We start from the raw sequence: 22,884 nt of genomic DNA, 5'->3' as shown, positions 1-22,884 counted from the left end.
GATACAACACGATGCTCTTTTTTGCAAAATTCCTGGTGCAGAACTTGTACGGGCATCTGTCGTGTATCTGTTTGAAAATGAACAACAATGAAAGACGTAAAACATCGCGACGTAGTTTTATGTTCGCGACTATGGTCGTACAACGACGACAAAGAGTCACGAGACTGCGAATAATTCGTGGACTAGACTTATTTGCGGTATAAAATAAGCGCCGTTCCGCGAGGAGGGATACAAACGACGATAAAGCAGAATTTACAGGGAAATAGCTGTCGAACAGCGGTTTTTCACGCTAGAGAAGATTTAAACGATCTTGTTGTAACGTTCTTCGGCGGTCACGTCCTGACAGGCGTATTTCTATCAGTCATTGTGAAAGAAGAGTAGCAAACTGATTCCGGATCGTTTCAGCTTCGAATTATAGGCTTGGATTATTGGAAGTTTGCTTTGCTTCGAATTATTTTGTACTTCTTGCGATCAAACGTGCTGTTTATGTTCGAGAATTTTAGGCCGAAAATGTAAACAAGCTATTATACAGGGTGGTTGGTTACTGGTGGTACAAGCGGAAAGGGGGTGATTCTATGCGAAAAAAGAAGTCGAAAATATAGAATAAAATTTTTTTTTTTTAATTTTTCCATCGAGACAACGATGTATAGTGAGATCCGTTATAACGAGACGTGATAAAGTGCACGCGTACTGAGCGAAAGTTCAAAGTCGATTTTCTCGAAAACAAAGCCTCAAACGAAAATATTACAAACTATGCTGTTGTATGAAACTTGTATTGTTCTGAGTCGAAAATGTTTGTGAAATGTCAACAAAGACTTTTGGCATCGATGATGCAGTTTAGTGATAACTATCAGCTCGGGCCATCTATAGGCAAATTCCGGTCCCATACTTACAGACATGATATATTATATGTTGGGTTTGTCGGGTTGGCGTTAGTCTTTGGGGCGCGTTGCGTATCTTCATTAGGACAAGCCATCGTAGTTGTTCAATGGAGATTATATTTACAATTGTATGTACAAGTGTTGATTTAACAGGGTTTAACAATTAATCGTGGTAATTAGACATTCTCAATGTAAAGACAATGCACTTAGATTCAACAACGAATCCACGGTCAACGGGGAAAACTCTTTGTTCAATAGAATATATTTTGAAACATAAAGCGACGTTAGCTGTGACGCTCGGTATCTTTCTGACTGACTGATAAGACGATGTGTGTAAACTCTTCAAGGTGATCACAAGAATAAAAGACTGATGTAATCACATTTGTCAATTACATATTGACCAGGGATATCGACAAAATTCCAGGCGCCGTTACTAGGCAGACCCGCGTAGAGTCGACATTGCCCCTGCCCGGGGCTTGTTTGTTAATACAGCGTGTGTCCTTCAATATTGGTACTTCTACTGTTAAATAAAAACGTTCATCCCGTGATCGTGGCTACGTTCGGCGATTAGTTGTGTCACCTCGACCCCAAGCCTACTGTCACAAATCTCGGGCAAACATAATCAGATCGTATCGCAACAACTACTTCGAAGTTCTATTATTTAAATACAGCTATAATAAATAGTTTAGACCAAAGTATCGGGGATCTTTCCAAAATTCCAAAAGAAAGGCCTGATGTCCCTATATCTCCGACATATATATTATATTTGGACCGATCATGTACTACGGACTATGCCCGTACTATTTACGTTCCGGTCGACCATCTACTACGGGCTATACCCGTAATATTTACCTTTGGTCCGATAATTAAGGGGTTAATCACGTTGAAGATAAATCTGTGTGTATCGTGTTAATTAGAAAGGCTAGATGGTTGGGCAAAGTTTGGACAAGTATGTACAATAGTTCACGAAAGTACTGAACACTTGTATTTGGTATGAATGTTATAAATACTATACGTGTATTCTACAAAACATTTTAAACGAATGTATGTGGACGTTACAAATTATTTATTGCAAGCATACATTTTGCTGATTATCAAAAAATTTGAATTGTATGTAATTCTTTGTATTAGTAAGCCTCAATAATTTTACTAAGAACATCTTTAACACTAATTGAATATTTAAGGTCATGTAGGTTAATATTCCAACGTTGTTATATCAACTTTCTATCAAGTTTACATTTACAATATGTGTCTTGTAACTTTTATACATACTTCCGAATTAATTTTAAATTTTATCAACATAATCACGATAATCCTACCTTGTCGCAGTGCTAATGAAATTTCAAAATGTTTCGTATGATATAGATACTATATACATGCATAAAACTTGTTTATATATTCGAATACTTTCGTGCTGGGTATAGTTTGTTGGAAAAATGTAGAAGATTAACGATTTGCAAACTAAATAACACAAATGTAGCATAAAACGTTTGTATCCAAATTCGATTAGAAACTTAAAGAAACGTAGGGACATTTGTAGAAAAAGGAAAATGTTTCATTTCAATGAAATTAAAATATTATAAATTAACACAAGCGATATACAAAATAGTCACGTATAGTACAAAAAATACATGCAATATTTTTCTTTTCGCATCTTTGTAATCACATCAACACGTTCTCTTCAATTTACTTGATTATTATTTCCATACAAATGGAATTAAATTAGTAAATAAATATACAAATATTTATTAAAAAATTATAACCAGTGACGATTTTGAGCAACTAAAGGGTCAGTCTTGTGAATTAGCATATTATTTGTATGACACAATAATAAAGATTGACTTTAAGACGATTTTTCGGACGAACTTTGCAATGTACAATTTATTATTAATATTTATTAATTTATTATTAATTTATTATTAATATATCACAAATATTGTTGAAACGCCAAAAATCTACGATTAAAAGCATACGTACCTTAGGATTAATTTTTAAGAAACCAAGGTTAAATAATTATAAGGATGAAATAGGGTATTTTTCAAAATTAGGAGTCAAATCCGGTAATTTTTCCATATTAAAGTAGTAGTTACTTTAAAGATTACAGTTTTCTACAAAGAATAAAATTATATTCACAATGAAAAATGAATTTAAAATTAAAACTGAAACTCGCAAAAATATTTTTCTTTCTGCTCGTTAAATGGAAATTTTTGTGGTTCTATTTCAGAGTAGCATCTGGTTTGATATTCTTCCTGGAGATTACCTGGGCCATCACGCTCTTCGTACAGATCTGCGTCAGGTATACATATTTAACTTTATAAAGCATGCTTCTATATTCCATTACCATTAAAATAAAAAATAATATATAATGATTAATATATTGGATAATATTATACTTATATTTGGGTATATTTAAAAATACATATATATGAAAAATGTACTGTTGTATAGGGCATGTATTTTAAAATACATTGAAAAATTTCAACTTTCAAATTTCAAATAGAAATTAATATTATTTAATTATGTGTGCGTGAAAAATGGGATTTAAAAAATTTTAAACGCCTCACATACCTAATTTACATATTTTTATCAAATTTTTGTCATATTATTTCTATTTTATAATGTTAATGTTATTGTTACTATTGACTGCGGATATTTATGCAAATTTATATTCATTTGAATTCGATAAAATAAATGAAATCTAAGCAGAGGTTTGTTTCATACACTAAATATTATAACGTGTACTATGCTTTGCATATTTTATATATTTTTGCATATATTCGCAGCTTTAAATTCCTCAAAATAAAATTAAATGAATATCCGCAGTTTATTCATTATATTTTATTTTATTTTATCCAATTTTTTCAATTTCAAATATTTTCCAATTTCCAACATACCTACAACAATTCGAACATGACCAATTTTTTCACGCTTCTTTATGAGAATTCTATAGTTTCTTTCAAATGAATCACGTGTTATCCCGACCCACCTATTTCTTTTCACTCTTGTGTTCTCTCATTGTCTATTGAGAATACTTCAGTCGAATCTCATTGATTTTCTAATACCATTCGAGATATTTCAATAAACGCAAAAACATCGACGAAATCGAGCAACTATCTGCAAACGAGAATACGAAGATACGAAGAAAAAGTACTTTCTACTAGGCAGAGAGTAAGAGAGAGAGACGAGAAGCAGACTGTTAATTACCAGGTCGGAACTTTGTCCCAATTTTCTCGACGTTCGATCGCGAATTCGCTCGATGTGTAAAGACTGGCCGAAGAATTCGAAGGGCGAACGAGGAAGATATGCAAGAACGCGTTAGAGGGGTTGAGGATTGTGAAGTCACTAGAAGTCTAGTCTCATCAAGGCCGAGGGACTACAGCGAAAAAGCAGTTTCTAAAGGAAGAAGTGATTTTATTGGCGAACCAACTTCCGGCAATCTATCTCGTCTCGACACTACTCCTTTCGGGAGTTTATATCTTTGTCGATTAAAAGGGAACGGTGGTTCGAATGTCGGTCTTCAAGGTCTTCTTACTACGACCAATGGAAATGAGATGCTTTATGCCGCGTACGCGGACAATTTTTCTTTCTCTTCTTTATTTGTCCGCCGATGGCATCCCTTGAATGACGATTCAAAGGGTGGTTCGTTTCTCCCGGGTTGAATAATTGTGTGTAATTATTCTGAGATATTATTTTATTATGAGTGTCGATTCTTATGTATTCATAGGAAATTTAAAGGTGCAAGAAGTCACACAAAATCCATATAGTACGTAAAAATATATAAGTTATTCAAAGCAGAGTATCCCTTAGAATATTTAATGGACGAAAGAATGTTTTCACTAGTTTGTTCTGAATTACATACATAAAACTGTAAATTCGCAGTTTTGTTAATTATATTTGTAAAAATATGGAATTACATAATACTACGAGATTCGTATTTTGGAGAAATACCTAAACTTATTTGTAGGATGGAATTCTACAAGGCTTTGCATAATAATTTATCAAGTTTTAATAAAATAAATTAGAGAAACTTATAGAGAATTTGTTATCTAGAAAGTAGAAAATTTAATAATTTAGGAAGTAGAAAAATTCGAAAAGATTTCGGATTTTAAACGTAATATCGTGTTGTAAATATATTGCGATGAAAATACCATACGTCTCTTTATCATTTAAAATTAATATGTACTTTAAACAAAGTTGAAAAAAGCTGTAAATACAGTGAATAGTAAGATTAATAAAATAATATCAAGTTTTTCGTAATACAAAAGGTAAAAAACTTTCTTATACGAAAAATATTGCTGTTTAATTATGGTTATTGTATATTGGGATCAAAAATGATTTATACATATACTTCTTTATCAATTAGAATTAACATTTAAAATGGAGTTAAAAACAGTTGCCCAATATATAGGTAATAGCATAAACATAACAGGACCGTGATAACGATTAACAATTAATTGCATAAATAATTTTACATGATATTGTAATTAAATAATTCGAATTGTATTATTTAATATAGACAATTTAAAATGATTTTAAATAATAACAATTATATTAAAATTACATTTGTATATCTTCCTAAGAAAAAATCAGTCTAAAATAAAAACTGAATAGGGTGTACATATTGTATAGATACATATCTTTGAAACATATATACGGGGTGGTTGGTAACTAGTGGTACAAGCGGAAACGGGTTGATTCTACGCGAAAAAAGAAGTCGAAAATATAAAATAAAAATTTTTCGTTTGAGGCTTTGTTTTCGAGAAAATCGACTTTGAATTTTCGCTCGGTACGCGTGCACTTTATCACGTCTCGTTAAAACGGATCTCACTGTAGATCGTTGTCTCGATGGAAAAATGAAAAAAAAAAAAAATTAAAAAAGAATTTTTATTCTATATTTTCGACTTCTTTTTTCGCGTAGAATCACCCCCTTTCCGCTTGTACCACCAGTTACCAACCACCCTGTATAGTAAGATTAAACAATAAATATGTTAGTACACATATATAGTTTAGCATACAAAAAATTTTAACGTTCTATTATTATCATTTTTATGGATTTCCTTTTAATTTACGAGGGACGTTTCAATTAACACATTGAATGCGGCACATAAAATAGGAAAGAGCCCCTAGTGGCGGAAGTCCATTTTTCTTCTATCCATTTATCCAGACGTCATCTGCAAGAAAATAAGGAATCGCGATAACGCGTATTTACGTCTTCGGTTTTAATTTCCAGTACTTTCATTACTCGTTACATACAGTAATGTATCTAAATTCAAGTTTTTGTGATGTACACTGAATATGTATATTGAAATATATTTAAATACGATATGAACTATTTTAAATTTTTAAGTATGACAATTACAACTTTGTACTTTATCAAATATACGAAGTTTTTACTATTTCTACTGCTATTTAACTCATCCTTATGTTAGATTATTTAGTAACTATTTATTAATTAGATCTAATTCTTAATTTTTATTTTTAAAAATATGTTGTTAGCATACTAAAAGAAAATATAAAGGAGGAAATTTGTGTTTTCAAAAAGTATATACGACGGGAATCTTTAAATGAATTAATTTTTGTTAATTAAGTATAATTAAAATTCGAGTTCAATAAATCTATACGTTTCATGTATACAACTTTTTAAAAAATCCACATGTATAATATTTTTTACAATATTTTAAATATATACTTATAGATAAAGAATTATAGTGCAAATATTTATTTGAAACATTGTCAATATAGAAAAAGACCGTCTGAGTTAGAGCAAATTAACAATCGAAAAGCAGTTATCTTGCATATTATTAGTACAAAATTATGTAATTTTTCATTACCTACAAGTTTGCTTTCTGAATTTATTGAATTTTCTACAAAATATTAGAATTTAACTTTGCATCATATCCGAACAGCAATGTGTTAATATCACAAAGGAAAATATCATTTTCAATTGCACCATAAATTAGAATCTATAAAACAATACCCAAACGAAACTTATAAAATGATACTGGAAGAACTTTCTCAAGAATTTCATATAAACCATATATTACATGAAAGCTTATATTCCTCTAAAACAGTACAACTAAAAAATAAATTTAAATTTCCATATGATATACATCATATAAATTTTCATATAAATAAATTTATTCTCTATTATATTTTTATATTTAACATTTTTACTCAAATAAATACACTTATTCTATATTAAATTTAATCGCAAACAACATTTATATCAACACAGTTTATTGCTTCCATAAATCTAATTTGCAAAGACATAATTCTTGTCAAAAATGACACGTAACTCTATAACGCCGTCTACATATTTTGTTTCAGAAATGACGAGTCTCTTTGCTCGTGCTACTGGTCGGCAGTGGTGGCGATAACGAGGGGTTGGCGAAGAGCATTGTTTTACCTACCACTATCCTGTATTTTGGCATGGAAACCGCACAGTCTTCGGTTGTCCTATGTCGCGGGTAACTGGACAAACTAAATGTTTAAATATTTTCCGTATACATTTCGTTGCAGTTGAAATCTTTGAATTGTCTAAAACGATTCACATTATTGTAATGATTGATATTTCGCACGTTTCCCTGTTATGTTTTCCACTTTCTGGTAATTAATGTCATGGGTCATATTAATTTTTAATCAGTTTCGGGTAACATATTGATGAGATTTGAACATTGCTTTATTAAAGGAAATTAGATTACCCGGAAATCATACTGTGTTATCGAAATGTTTGTTTTTTTGTTTTCTATAAGAACAGTTAACTATAATTAAAATGAAGTTTGAGCTATTGGCAAATAATTTTCAATTTTTGTATTTTATTCTACAGGGTGGTTGGTAACTGGTGGTACAAGCGGAAAGGGGGTGATTCTACGCGAAAAAAGAAGTCGAAAATATAGAATAACAATTTTTCGTTTGAGGCTTTGTTTTCGAGAAAATCGACTTTGAATTTTCGCTCGGTACGCGTGCACTTTATCACGTCTCGTTATAACGGATCTCACTATAGATCACTGTCTCGATGGAAAAATTTAAAAAAAAAGAAAAAAAAATTTTTATTCTATATTTTCGTCTTCTTTTTTCACGTAGAATCACCCCCTTTCCGCTTGTACCACCAGTTACCAACCACCCCGTAGAATAAAACACAAAAATTGAAAATTTCGAGTGATTTTGTAATTATGAAACACAGTGTATCATAGTGGTTAATGAGACTGTAAACAATCGATTAAAAAATAAGAAAAAATAACTTTTAAATTACTCTTATCAGCAACATAGCAACGTTCTGTGTCCTGGTAAGAGTAAAGGTATTCAACGAGATGTTGAAAAGAACCTGGCAAGAATTTAATGCAAAGTAACAACATCGAAAGCAGATGAAAAAAGTATTTCTCGTTATTTTCCTTTTGTTGTTATATCCGCAGCCGGACTTTTGGCAGTGCTATCCTTGCTGCATATTGCGTCCAGTGCTTTGGTGGGCCGTGGTTCCTGCCAGATGAGTAATGCCATGGATTCGGTTGGCGAAAGTCTTCTAAGTACTAGGCCCGAAAATTATGATCGCTTCGAAGAAGTTCTGGTAAGTGAATGAGGTAAACACGTAAGTTCCTGCCCTTTGCATTAGGAGATTGAAATTGAAAATCCTGGAGTCACTATCGTGGAAATGTAATTTAATATCATTACAAATATTACTACAGACGTGGCTAATTCTTTCATTGTTCTAGTAATGCCATCCTACACATCATTTGAATCAAACATTTATTCTAAACTGAAGACATGAAGTATTCAAAAATACGAAATTCTTAAGTAATATCAATGAAAATAACAATATACTAAACCATGGTAAAGACTGTATAAAAATAAAAAGTTAAGAAAAATTAAGAAATTATAAGTATATTAACTATATTATAAATATATTATTTCAAAAATGGAACAGATTTTTGAAACTTTTTAGCATTTAACGCGAAGAAAATGTAATGTAATGTTAATTTAATGTGGAATTTAATGTGATTGATCTTTTGTTGTTATTTACTGTTAAGGTGTTTACTTCTGTTTTTACTATTAGAAAACAATTTCAATATCGCTGTTACTACACAGATATTTTATTAGATACAAAGTTTTATACACTATTCCTATTCTGTTGATAAAATTTTAATAACATGAAGATAGGAAAAGAGAAAACAAATGGCCACGTTCCAAGAGATTAGAAAAAGACATAAAAGGACTTTAACTTAACTTCAACTTAAATGTATCATTGTCTCGTTCGGATAACCAATTCAATGAACCTTCATTCAGGCATTGTTTAGGTTAACAAGATGGCGTTTCAGATAGATATCTTTTAATTTTTTAATATTTACAATATATCGTGGCTTATATTAAAGGTGTATTCTTTAGCAATAATGGTCGGATTTTCTGCACCGAACGTGTTTTCTAAGAAACTTTGAAATTGGTCGTAATTTAATATGAAACCGTTATCAATTTTATTACTCAATTTTATCTGTTAGGCTTAAACATATCATCCATTCTTTCTAAAACTATTTAATAATTGATTACGTTTGGGTTTCTTGTTACTTTTAACATAATAATGTTCTCTGCTTTTTATAATAGTATTATTCTTAATCAGAGGATACCGATTTTCCATTATTGGAATTGTCAACAGAGATTTTAAAAGATATGAATAAAATTCTTTTGCTCCGATTTTCTACTCGTAGATTCTAAAAACTTACTGCCGTGGTAGATCTGACGCTCCTATTATCGATAATATCATTATTACTGTTATTGTTAATGACAGAGTTGAAAGCTGTGACATTGCCGCTTGAAGCAGTAAGATTATCGCTAGCTGATTAATTTTGAGATCTTTTTTTCATTCTTAGACTGTAAACATTTTTACATATTCTGAAACTGTAAACGTAGATTTTCTCGTGTTCGGCGCATTTTTCAGTAGGTAATTCTTGTTAAAAAAATCCCCCAAAATTTATATAACATCTTCAGATATCTTAAATTAAGGTTATCCTAAAACTTTTGCAAAATACTTTATTCAAATACATCTTATTGTAAAGGATACAAAGTAAAACATGTGAAGTGCATTGGTATGGATAAACAATTATAATTTTTAAATGAATTATTATAAACTAAAAATCTATCGGTAAATTAATATGTTTAAGGATCATGCTTTCATAAGAAAGAAGTATGTCGCATTTATTCATTCAAATTAAATGCTTGGATTTGCGGCTTACAGAACCGTAAATTTTAAAGGTACCTTAAATAAAAAATGTTTAATGTTCAAATAGAAATGTTTGATTATAAACTGTTGTTATTTCTATACTCAGAGGTAGGATCACAATAGTTTTTATTTTATTGAATGGATAAATCCATCACACCGTTGTGAGCGAAAAAAACCTTTATTGCACGCGCTTACAAAAACTAGGGATAAAAACAAAAAAGCATCTTAAGCCTATCGATTAAATCTATCGATTGTAACTAGGATTATCTTCTAGTTACTATTTCTTACAACTAACGCATCTGCATATGGATGGCGAGCACGAACTCACGTTGTCATTTTCAACATAAACGTTGATGCAAAAAATATAAATAATAATTGTAATAATCTATAGGTAAATTTAATCACAACATAAATTTGTCAACGAAACTATTTACCTACATGAAATGTATAGGTAAAGTGTAAACGTTGGTATTCTGCGTCTTCTGCAGGTTTCACTTCACATGTTTGACGATAAACTGATGCATATATCTATTCTTGTAAACATAGGTTTTCATACCTAATAACCTTTTTAGGCAAAAAAAGATGGAAAGACGTTTTCTACCTGCTATCTTGTGAGAAACTTAGCGATGAAATACCTATCTTTACAGTTTAAGGATTAATAATACATTGTTTTACTACATCGTCTTCTTCTTGCATAGAAAATGGCCAACTTTTTCCGTAGATATGAATATGCGGTGCTGTGTATTATCCTGCTTAATTAAAAAAAATTCTAGGATTTTTTATGTTTCTTGGATATATAATTTGGAATTAGATATGTAATTGTCTCCTAAAATTTAAGATGTGATTGATGCTGAGTTCTTGGATAGTTGCTCTTAGAAAGGTAAGCTTAGAGGTAATTTTGATATTCCTTTTCGCGAAAAATTTTGGATTTTGATAGCCATATGTACATTCGATGCTTTAGGTTAATAGTGAAAAATTTATCAATCTGAATCAAATTGATCAAATAGTGCGATAAAACGTATCAAATATTTAGAAATTGCAAGTCACTTTTCGCAATATGCCACTAATATAAATACGTAGAGACGCACAGAGATGTTAAACGAAAATATGTCCAGATTGTCATTATTTTGTTAATCAATTTATTGAGAAAAGAATAATGGTTAGAAAACAGCATGAATTGATCTTTTTCATTATCAGTTTATTAAACAACTTATTCACTGAAGAATGCTAGAGAAACTTAAATTTTAAATAAACTTAATTTTCTAGTCACTATATTAGCATTAATTTCCTTACTATAATTTTAGTAGCTTCACGTAATAATATCTATTTTTTATTTTACATTTTTACAAAAGTTTGTTATTACTTTTATTTTATTTTACTTTACTTCATTTTATCTTTATTCTCATAGACTGCGCAATGAATTCCATATAGAATATAAAAAAAGGAAGTTACAAACAAGTGTTTAATATGTATACGTTTTACTAATGAGTTGTCTCCAATATAATTAACTCTTGAAGGTTATAATATAAAATTCAGCAGTTGTTCTTTCAATTGTACGTTAGTAATATTAAAATTGCAATCCAAGTATCACTTAAATTCGTAAATTGTATTTCTTGCATATGTTAAAATTTAATATAAATTACATAAATAGGATTTTTTATTATTGCCATAAAACACTAGTTACTGACACTAATCTATACATTAATTAGGTATAGGTAAATCTGAAAGCGTTGGATTAATTTATATATCTAGTAAAAGATGTTAGAAGTACAACACTAAATATCAAAAATGGAAGTTTATATTTGTAGTTTGGTGCAAGAAGTGCCAATTTATAAAGTTGAGATTAGCACTTAAATATGTTAAAAAATTAATGCACGGATAATCTCTGTTATTTTACTTTTTCTTTCTAATACAACAGAAGAGAATTAAGACTTCTACTATTTATGTTTTTATGTTCATTTTGGCATTTTTTGTGGAAGATTTATTTTATGAAAGATTTTGACATTAGCGTATACAAATGCCATTACAGTCATTTCTAGATAAGATTTGAAATTGTCGTTTTTTATATATAATATACAATTGTTTATAAACTCAATACCGCAATTAGCTCATTTCTGCAAAAATATGACATAGACGCTTCTTGCATCAAGCCACAGGTATAAAAAATATTTATAAATAAATTCGATAGAAATTTCTCTAACTGAATCTTATTTTGAAGATATTTTATTACATTTTAATAATTGTATCATTTCTCTTGAATGTCATTGCGTAGTGAGACACCTCTAATAATTATTATTTTAAAAAATCAAGCACTTTCAGTAACAGAATAAAGAAAAAAGTAAAAATTAAATTACTAACAAATTTTTATAACAATTTGAATAATTGTAATATTAGAACAAAATCTAAAGGTACAGTACTGGACAAAATTATGACACTTTACATAAATATTTGTATACTGGACCTATTTACACATAAGACAAACAAAGCAATAACGTTACTAGCCTTAAGTATAACTCACAGATTATCTAGCACGTTTGTTGTCCATATAATGACTGTTCGGAATCTCACGGCTCAATAAGGGTATTTTTATTATTACGTATTATCTGCACAATGGACATACAAAATTTCCTCATATGATATACAAAAGTTAGGGAAAGAGATGTATGCAAATTGGAACTGACTTTGGTTGGACAAAATTATAAGGTACTTGACTAATTTTCCATCCTTATTTCTGTAACGGCACTCGACACCAAGTAGTGTCGGACGACGACAGCGCAGTGGTTAGCGCCTTAGGTTACGAACTTTCGGGACTCGGGTTCAAAAATCCCGGCAAAAATAAGAAGAAAAACAGCACAGTACCCTCAGCAGCGACGACATCTTCTACACTCGCAGCAGAACCTATCCCTGCTACTACTCCAGCAGTGGCGCACTATCATCACAACTAACCACTACAAACATGTACCCCTCATTTCTATCAGTAATTATTCGATTGCGAGTAGATACAGAAACGGAAATCTATAATTTATTCATGATATTTAATGCAATTATTTAAAAGAAAAAAATTTAATGGGTCGAAGAAAATTTTCTAAAAAGTGAAGTTAACTAAATCGTTTTGTTACAGACAGAAAAGTATAGCAGAGTTTCGAAATTGTTAAATATGTGTGGTGTGCAGTATATGTACATAGTATTAAAAACTTGAGAAAATTAGATTACGAGAGAGAAAAGGGTATAATAAAATTGTGAAATTATTAAATATGTTGTACCCGGATTAAGGTTGGAATTTTGGGCGTTCGATGAACCTTTACTCAAATTTACCATCGCGGATATAGAGGCTACAAGTAATAGCGGCGATAGGATGGTCGAGATGCCGATGACAACGAATTCAGGTTCGACAACGAATCCACGGACCACGGGATTAAGTTAGAAAAATTACCAAATGTCCAGCTGGACAAATTGTAAAGTACAAATTAAATAATAAAAAAAAAAAAATTCTAAAGAAAGGTCCCGATGTCCTTTCATCTGCGACATGTATATTGTATTAAAAACGCCAGGAGCTTATAGGAAAACTAAAAGGAATGAGAGACCTCCTATTACACCCGAGCGCTATAAACGTGCAGTTCTGCGTGTTACTTCGAATTTTAAAAGGAATGCGAAATAAATCGTCGTATTCTATAAGAAAGCGAATATATTAAACGCAAAAATTTGAATATTCCACTGGATGAAAAAATGGAAAAGTGCCATTTTTTTCGATGAAAAAATATTCAAGTTGGACGGCCTTGTTGGATGGAGTTTACTATTTCCATGATCTCAACACGTTGAATACGGATAACTCCACGGTGGTGTGATTACTTTTAAAGGCAAATAATGCTACGTTTGCATTATCAACGTTCAGCGTGTTGAGAGAAAAAGAAACGTAGACTCTGAACGTATAGAAAGCGATAAGCGATAGGCGGTAAGCGATAAAATTGAAATTTGGAGCATTTGACATTAGTGGCTGTGTCATTATTTGTTTTCTGCTTATGGCTTATCATTTACCGCTCTCTATGTTCAAGGCTGAAGTTTCCATAAAATTTTTTTTCATTTATTTATTAAAATTACAATCAATTCTCGCGTTGAGAATTTTCAGTAATTTTTCTGGCGTGGCGCAGTGACATGGCTGATTATTTATAATAAGTTAATACTTATTATAGATAAGTATAATTTATAAGTAAGTATTATAAATAAGTGAATATTACTTAATTTCCATCAAATAGGCGACGGCAATTTTGAAGAAACAAATAAATTTCTTACAATGTCACATGAAAAGCGACAAACAAAAAAGCGCTGAGTGACTTGTAATTTTATTCAGCAAACGTCAGTTCAGATTTACAAATTTACAATATTTCTTTCGCTAACTTTTTTGTTGCATACAAGCATAATAAATAATATTCAATATATGTATAAAATGTACATTTTCCTCCTTTAAATATAAGATATCTTGTAATTTTGTTCAGTGCTGTGTATGATGAATAAAGACGATACTGTTAATTATAATTTCAAGTATGGTTTCAAATGAAATAAAATTAATATTTATATTAATGAGGTGCAAAAGTGTTGTCCGTGATAATTGTAGCTGCTGGCTGCAGATGTCGCTGCTAGGGTACTATCGCTGCTGCTGATTTTCTTCCGTTTTTGATGCGTAGAAGAAAAAAAAACCCGGTCGCCGGGATTTAAACCCGGGTTCCGGACGTTCGTAACCTAAGGCGCTAACCACTGCGCTGCCGTCGTCCAATTTAGTGGTGGTATTTGCTGTTGAGTGCCGCCACATTAACATTCTCTATTTCTTTTAGTCTTCTCATTTGCCTAAATTATACAAGCATGTTGACGTCAGTATATTTGTGCATATTCAATAAATCCTTTTCATTATTCCAATTGATATAAAATTCTAACATAGTCTAACAAAAAGTCTCTCAACATTTTACTTTGCTATGCAATTATCATTTTGCAACATAAAGTATATATAAAATAACGCAAGTTTTTACGTACTTAAAACATCTTACGAATGTAGACAATTTTTTTTAACTTCAGTTCTTCATACGTAAACATATTTTGTAAAGGTAATGTTTGCTCGTGTACACCATATTTTACCGAGGCACCTATTGACTCTGTAACGTGTAACTACACAAGTTGCTCTATTGCTATATACTATACCACTAAGTTACTATTTCATTTAGTTATTTGCGTTACATGAAGTAAAATATTTTTACTTTTCTAAAAAAAAGATATTTAAATATCTGAACTTGAAGAATAGAACAAAAGATGGAGTAGTTTAAGTAACAAAATGTTCAGTCTTTTTCAATCAATAAATATATATCTCTGAATACAAATTAACGATGAATTTAATAGTTTCAGCGATTTTATTATAACGATTATGCTTTGTAACTTTGGAGTCACAACGGCGTACAACGGTTACGCTGGTATCCCTTCGCATCCCGGCTTTCTGCAGCTTCCCCTCTTATCCGAAAAGATTGGCCAATGCGCTATTTCATCCATTCGCACGTTTTTCGATGGAATTGTTGCACTTAGTCCTCTTTATTTTTTCTGTTCTATTTGTTTATCTATCAAAGTTGAACTAGGACGCCCTCTTTTCCTACTGATTCCTTTTTCGTTCTTGATATAAATCGAAGTCGAAATCGAGTCGAATCGCACAATAAAAAAGCCTTATAGCCCCATTTCTTTGGCCCTCTGGGCACGCATTGTTTTAAGCAGCACTTTCCTTTAAATGGTATTATTTCTTTGTCTACGTAAGGATGTTCACCAATCGGGATGCGATTAAAATTTTTAACTAAATTGTTGACAATAGCTTTTATTTTTTGTAATTCGTCTATGTTCTCTGAATCGTTTCTGTTAGCCTCGAAATTACTACTAAGATTTATTCTAGAGTTGTTTTCGACTTCCAAAATCATATAGCATCTTGGTCAATTATTTTATCTTAGATACAAGCGTAATTTTTTATTGACGTCTTCAACAGAATCGATTATAATAGTTTGTTTTTTTGCTAGGAAATATAACATTTCTGGTAGTGGATGCATGTAATTGAATCGGTTTCTGTCCTAAGAAGCTTAATCTGTCTGCGAGTACTTGATTATTTTCAGCAGTATCGTGGACCCTATATTCAAGAGTTTCACGATGGTAGTTTTCTAAATTGTTCATTGCCAGCAGATTAACAGGGACGTTAAATTCACATTCTGAACGTATGCACTTGGTATAACTACTTAGAACTAGAAGAAAAAACGTAAATACATATCATACAAGAAAAGAACGACAACACATCCAAACCAGCTGGCTGCTGAAGCGAGCAAAACTCTCATAGAAAGAAAACTACAAAGAAAACACCCCACTGACCTCACTAAAGAAATAAAATAGTCAAACTCGAAGATGGTATCCCGCTGGGGGTAGCCATCCACATGTTATTTTTTTTTTTTATTTATTTGTTGAAATTACAATCAATTCTCGAGTTGAGAATTTTCAGTAATTTTTCTGGCGTGGCGCAGTGACATGGCTGTTTATTTATAATAAGTTAATGCTTATTATAGATAAGTATAATTTATAAGTATTATAAGTAAGTGCATATGCTTAATTTGGATAACTAAATGAATCTAGCGTTTAGGTCTAGCGGGTAGTGCCTCTTCAGCCTGCGAATCTGATCCGTCGTATCAAGTAGTCCAGTGATTAGGGGGTTTCGATGTTTGTTGACTCTTTTGCTATATCTGTCGCTATATTTTGCTATTTCCTCTTTGACTGCTGGTATCTTGAGATCGCGATGTATTAATTCGTTGGTAACATACCAAGGTGCGTCTATTAAGGATCTTAGCGTTTTCGATTGGAAGCGTTGGAGTATTTCAATGTTGGAGTTACTTGCTGTTCCCCATAGTTGGATTCCGTAGGTCCAGACAGGTTTTATTACGGTCTTGTAGAGGGTAATTTTATTCTGTATGTTTAGTTTGGAGCGTCGGCCCGTGAGCCAATAGAATTTTTTTAGTTTGCCCTTTAGTTGCTTCGTTTTATCTGAGATGTGTTTCTTCCACGTTAGTCTCCTGTCCAGGGTCATGCCCAGGTATCGGACTAAGTCCCTGCTAGGAACTGTTGCATTTTTGATGGTGACCTGGGGGCAGGTTTGTTTTCGGAGCGTGAAGGTTTTTTTTTTTTATTTATTTATTTATTTGTTGAAATTACAATCAATTCTCGCGTTGAGAATTTTCAGTAATTTTTCTGGCGTGGCGCAGTGACATGGCTGTTTATTTACAATAAGTTAATACTTATTATAGATAGGTATAATTTATAAGTATTATAAGTAAGTGCATATGCTTAATTTGGATAACTAAATGAATCTAGCGTTTAGGTCTAGCGGGTAGTGCCTCTTCAGCCTGCGAATCTGGTCCGTCGTATCAAGTAGTCCAGTGATTAGGGGGTTTCGGTGTTTGTTGACTCTTTTGCTATATCTGTCGCTATATTTTGCTATTTCCTCTTTGACTGCTGGTATCTTGAGGTCGCGATGGATGGTTTCGTTGGTAACATACCAAGGTGCGTCTATTAAGGATCTTAGCGTTTTCGATTGGAAGCGTTGGAGTATTTCGATGTTGGAGTTACTTGCTGTTCCCCATAGTTGGATTCCGTAGGTCCAGACAGGTTTTATTACGGTCTTGTAGAGGGTAATTTTATTCTGTATGTTTAGTTTGGAGCGTCGGCCCGTGAGCCAATAGAGTTTTTTTAGTTTGTCCTTTAGTTGCTTCGTTTTATCTGAAATGTGTTTCTTCCACGTTAATCTCCTGTCCAGGGTCATGCCCAGCTATCGGACTGAGTCCCTGCTAGGAACTGTTGCATTGTTGATGGTGACCTGGGGGCAGGTTTGTTTTCGGAGCGTGAAGGTTTTTTTTTTTATTTATTTATTTATTTATTTGTTGAAATTACAATCAATTCTCGCGTTGAGAATTTTCAGTAATTTTTCTGGCGTGGCGCAGTGACATGGCTGTTTATTTACAATAAGTTAATACTTATTATAGATAGGTATAATTTATAAGTATTATAAGTAAGTGCATATGCTTAATTTGGATAACTAAATGAATCTAGCGTTTAGGTCTAGCGGGTAGTGCCTCTTCAGCCTGCGAATCTGGTCCGTCGTATCAAGTAGTCCAGTGATTAGGGGGTTTCGGTGTTTGTTGACTCTTTTGCTATATCTGTCGCTGTATTTTGCTATTTCCTCTTTGACTGTGGGTATCTTGAGGTCGCGATGGATGGTTTCGTTGGTAACATACCAAGGTGCGTCTATTAAGGATCTTAGCGTTTTCGATTGGAAGCGTTGTAGTATTTCGATGTTGGAGTTACTTGTTGTACCCCATAGTTGGATTCCGTAGGTCCAGACAGGTTTTATTACGGTCTTGTAGAGGGTAATTTTATTCTGTATGTTTAGTTTGGAGCGTCGGCCCGTGAGCCAATAGAGTTTTTTTAGTTTGTCCTTTAGTTGCTTCGTTTTATCTGAGATGTGTTTCTTCCACGTTAATCTCCTGTCCAGGGTCATGCCCAGCTATCGGACTGAGTCCCTGCTAGGAACTGTTGCATTGTTGATGGTGACCTGGGGGCAGGTTTGTTTTCGGAGCGTGAAGGTTACGTGTGAGGATTTTTTTTCGTTGACTTTGAAGCCCCATCTGTGAAACCACTTTTCCATGGAGTCGAGACATCGCTGGAGAGTGGATGAGGCAATTACCGGGTCTGCGTGGGTAGCTAATAGCGCTGTGTCGTCAGCAAATGTTGCTATTGTTATCTCGTTTGGTACAGGTAAGTCGGCAGTGTAGATGGAGTACAGTAGGGCTCCGAGGACACTACCTTGGGGTATGCCGGCTTCTATTGGGAATGTTGCGGAAGTGGCGTCTAGGCATTTAACCATGAATTGTCTATTGGTTAGGTAGGATTTTAGGATGGAGTAGTAGGGGTGAGGTAGGATCTTTTTAAGCTTGTATAGTAGCCCTTCATGCCATACTTTGTCGAATGCCTGTTGGATGTCTAGGAAAACCGCTGAGCAATATTTTTTCTTTTCAAGGGTTTGGCTGATCGTATGGGTTATGCGATGGATTTGCTCTACTCTTGAATGTTGTTTCCAGAAGCCGAATTGGTGATCTGGGAGTGTTTTCAAGTCCTCTAGGAGTGGAAGGAGTCGATTCGTGAGCATCTTCTCGAATAGTTTAGACAGGGTAGGTAAAAGACTGATTAGGCGATAGGAGCTGGTTTCGTATATCGGTTTACCGGGTGTAGGGATGAGAGTAATCAATGAGATTTTCCAGGCCTTAGGATAGTGTTCAAGGCGAAGGATAGCATTAAAAATCGATGTGATGAGTGCTATCCCTTTTATGGGAAGTTCCTTGATTGCTTTATTGCCTATTAGGTCGTGCCCTGCTGCTTTCTTGGGGTTTAGGCGACTGATTGTTTCTATAGTCTCTGCAGAAGTGAAGGATACAATAGGGGGGGACATTTGGAAGGGGGTGTGCAGGTGTGCGGCAGCTTTGGAGGAATGGGGTTTGAATACTTTAGACAAGTATTTAGCAAACAGGTCGGCTTTTTCTATAGGGCTACGCGCCCATCCACCTTGCGGACAGCATTTCAGTTGCTTGAACGCGATTCCAGCTCAAGTTTGTGAAGCTGAAAGTGACAAACACTTTTATGTAACATGGTTTTTCATACATAACTCAACAGAGTCTTCATAGATTATGCTTTATTATTTTGGAAAAAAATGAATTTCAAAACAAATATTTTTGTAAATGATTACTATTGTAAATCCTTTCACGATTATTGTAGCTGTACAAATAAGATCATACAGCAATGCGTAACGGTGAGTGAAAAAGAGTATTCCTCTAGTCCTCACTTGCCGTCTCGCTCACTGTCTTTTCGTAAATGTAAGGTATTTATCATTCAGTTCATCTCCTAATGTTTTATTTATCCTACATAATATCAATTCGTTTCCCCAACTACAAAGAAAAGATCGTTTTCTAAAAGCAAGTGTATGGTGCAAGGTGACGGAAGTGTTGGACGACGGCTTGTCGGGACCAACTGGCCGAGTGGGAGATAGCGACGGGGAAATATGACACGAACGTCAACCCTCGTGGGCGAGCGAATCGGACGAGAACAGTGAACCGGAACAAAGGACATGTCAGATTGCAACGGTATCTTAGTCGTTGATGGCGAACAGAGGGAATGCTGCTGATTTTGGCGTTTCGCAAGCAACACCAAAATTTTGGCTTTTTCCGCGTCGTACAAAGGCTGCTGGTGTCTTTACGAAAACATAATATACAGGAAGAAAAGCGAGAGGTCTGCGTGTTTGGAAAGTTTGTAAAAATAGGAAGAGTGGAACTTTTTGAACGAAGTTTACGGGCGAAAAGTGATGTTCGAGGGCGGATAAACAAGTTACAAGTAACGTTGAAAAATTCGACCAAAGATCCACGCAGTAAAACAGAAATACGTGAAATTGAAGATTGCTCGAGGTTTATTGTTTTCTTTTTGCGTAGCTCCGACTTCCTACGAGTCGATATATACTGTTGAAGTAGAATAGAGAAAAGGAACATTCCTGCAAAATCGGCCTTTAATCGATCAGAGTTCCTTTCGATAAGTGTGAGCACTGCGTTAAGCGTTCGTTCGGATGTTAATTAAAAGAAAACTGTTAACAGTCTGTCGTACTCTGAGGTATAATATGACATTTTTGTTTATATGTCACTAATAGATGTTTTTAAATGATTAATTGTAATCGGTTGTAGTTTGTGTGAAAAGCGATGTAAAAAGAGGTTCGGTGTATGTAGATGCGCTCTAAAAAAAAAAGTTATGGATAAGAAATACAATCATAAATTTGAGAGCTTTTACTTAATAAAATAAATATATATGGTTTTATAAAGATTAAAAGAACTTATATATGATAGAGAAGATTATAGAATTAAAACATTTCTTTAACAAAACTATACATCTTTCACTTATATATGAATGTAATTGAATTTTGTTAAAATAATTTTTATTCGTGAAATTTTATATTTCAAATTTCATTAAATGTTGGTACTTTATTATGCGAAAATTTTTAATTTATTACCGTTTAAAATATAGTAACGAAAAATGCAATCTCAAATTCATGATGAATAATAATATAAGTGATTAATAGAGTATGTGATACATTTCGTTAGTAAACGGCACATTTAGTTTTATGCGTGTCATACTAATTTATAAACATGTAATTGTAGAAATAATAATAGCTTATAGAGCCTAAAGTAGACGTTTGTATTTAAATAGCTTCGAAAAAACACTGTAATTGTTTGTTACAACTTACTATTTATGCAACACGTTGTTACATTTGTTAACAATTGTATGAGTGAGTGTTCATTTATATTTTTACTTGCTCGAATGGAGACAGAAATAAACCCACCTATATCATCATACTTAGTACAACATACGATTATTCAAATGACTATTACGTAAAAATAAAAATTTCTAATACTCAGTATTATATAACATTTATACCACGTATTTATTGATACCACAATTAGGGATGTGCGAGTACCCAAAATTACAAGGTCGGGTCGAATCGTGTCGAAAATTTCTTTCGGTTGCCGGTCAGAATTCCGAAAGTTTGTCAACGCATAAACATATTTGGGTACTATTATTTCAGAACCCGATTTTCGATTCAAAACATAATCTTTTTGTAAGGGTGTGCAAGATACCGAAAATGTTGGGAATCCAATGTTCGGGACAGATCGGAAAAAGATCGGGTCGGATAGAACAGATCCCGAAAATACTTTAGAATCGGAAATCTCAAACAAGATTTCGAGATTGATTTTGTTTCATACGGCTATAGTTTCGACTACAAATAATTCTTATGTGTCATTTTATGCCTTAAAAAGAAGATTAAAAAGGAAACACCCAACAAATCTCACAAAGGACATAACCTAACAAACACGATGATGGTACCTCGCTGGGGGTAGCCACCCACATGTTATATTAGTATACCGCTATAATATTTTACCAAATGTCCTATTGGACAAATTGTAAAATGTAAATAAATAAATAAAAAAAAAAAAAATATTTTATGCCTTAAAGTCGAAAGGAAGGAAAGTTATTTAGTGAAAGAAGTTTGAAAAATATAGGTTCTAATTAAAAAATTCGAAGTTAACCTCAAGAAGATTTTTCAGTATCATTGCCAGGTTAATTACAATGACAACGGAATCTGTCCTCCTCAATATGCTATAACTTTCGGTTGAAACATTCTTTTTACATTTCTCATATCTCCCGATATATTTTCTTGGAGAGATTAAAATAGGACACCCCGTATATGTGTTGCTTGAATTTAATGAAGATATATGTATTTATTCATTACAAATGGTTTTGTATGCAATAATACATGTTGAGTATATCACATTACTAATTCGTACAATGTATGATTCCATAAGGTACAAATCAATGATAAAATTTCCATACAAGCAGTTGATACTAATTATAAATTCAATATTATTTAATGCACTTACTAAATTATTGTACATGATGATAAAAAGTCGCGAAAACGTAATTGCTAAAATCATTTCACACTACTTCTTTATTATAATAACTTTCATTTCATTCATAACAAGAAAATTCAGATTTATTTATTATCATTATTTCATTCCGAATACATAAAGAATATGATACAGTAATGATAGTCACTTTGTTCAATAAACATATTAGTAGTTATATAAAATAATAAATTAATTTCATTTTTCTTCTTCTATAAATACAATATTCTTAAAATATTCT

General features: G+C 32.6%; 2 protein-coding genes across 3 annotated transcripts in view; one reads left to right on the top strand and one right to left on the bottom strand.

Moving 5' to 3' along the window:
* The window catches only part of LOC117160535 (uncharacterized), a 47,727-nt gene extending 25,055 nt beyond the window's left edge, over nucleotides 1-22,672 (top strand). For both annotated transcript variants that reach the window (XM_033341350.2, XM_033341351.2), the window contains exons 2-5: nucleotides 3,106-3,177; nucleotides 7,209-7,348; nucleotides 8,294-8,445; nucleotides 20,133-22,672. In XM_033341350.2, coding sequence (XP_033197241.2) covers nucleotides 3,106-3,177; nucleotides 7,209-7,348; nucleotides 8,294-8,445; nucleotides 20,133-20,204 — 436 coding nt within the window. In that variant the 3' untranslated portion in view covers nucleotides 20,205-22,672. The remainder of the gene's footprint in view (nucleotides 1-3,105; nucleotides 3,178-7,208; nucleotides 7,349-8,293; nucleotides 8,446-20,132) is intronic.
* The window catches only part of LOC117162475 (uncharacterized), a 417,893-nt gene that overhangs the window by 101,209 nt on the left and 293,800 nt on the right, over nucleotides 1-22,884 (bottom strand). The gene's annotated exons all lie outside the window — the stretch shown is intronic.

The sequence above is a fragment of the Bombus vancouverensis genome, chromosome 1 (genome assembly GCF_051014615.1).
Source record: "Bombus vancouverensis nearcticus chromosome 1, iyBomVanc1_principal, whole genome shotgun sequence".
NCBI classification, from domain to species: domain Eukaryota; kingdom Metazoa; phylum Arthropoda; class Insecta; order Hymenoptera; family Apidae; genus Bombus; species Bombus vancouverensis.
The sequence above is the reverse complement of the archived record's forward strand: the minus strand, read 5'-3'. Positions and strand labels throughout refer to the sequence as shown.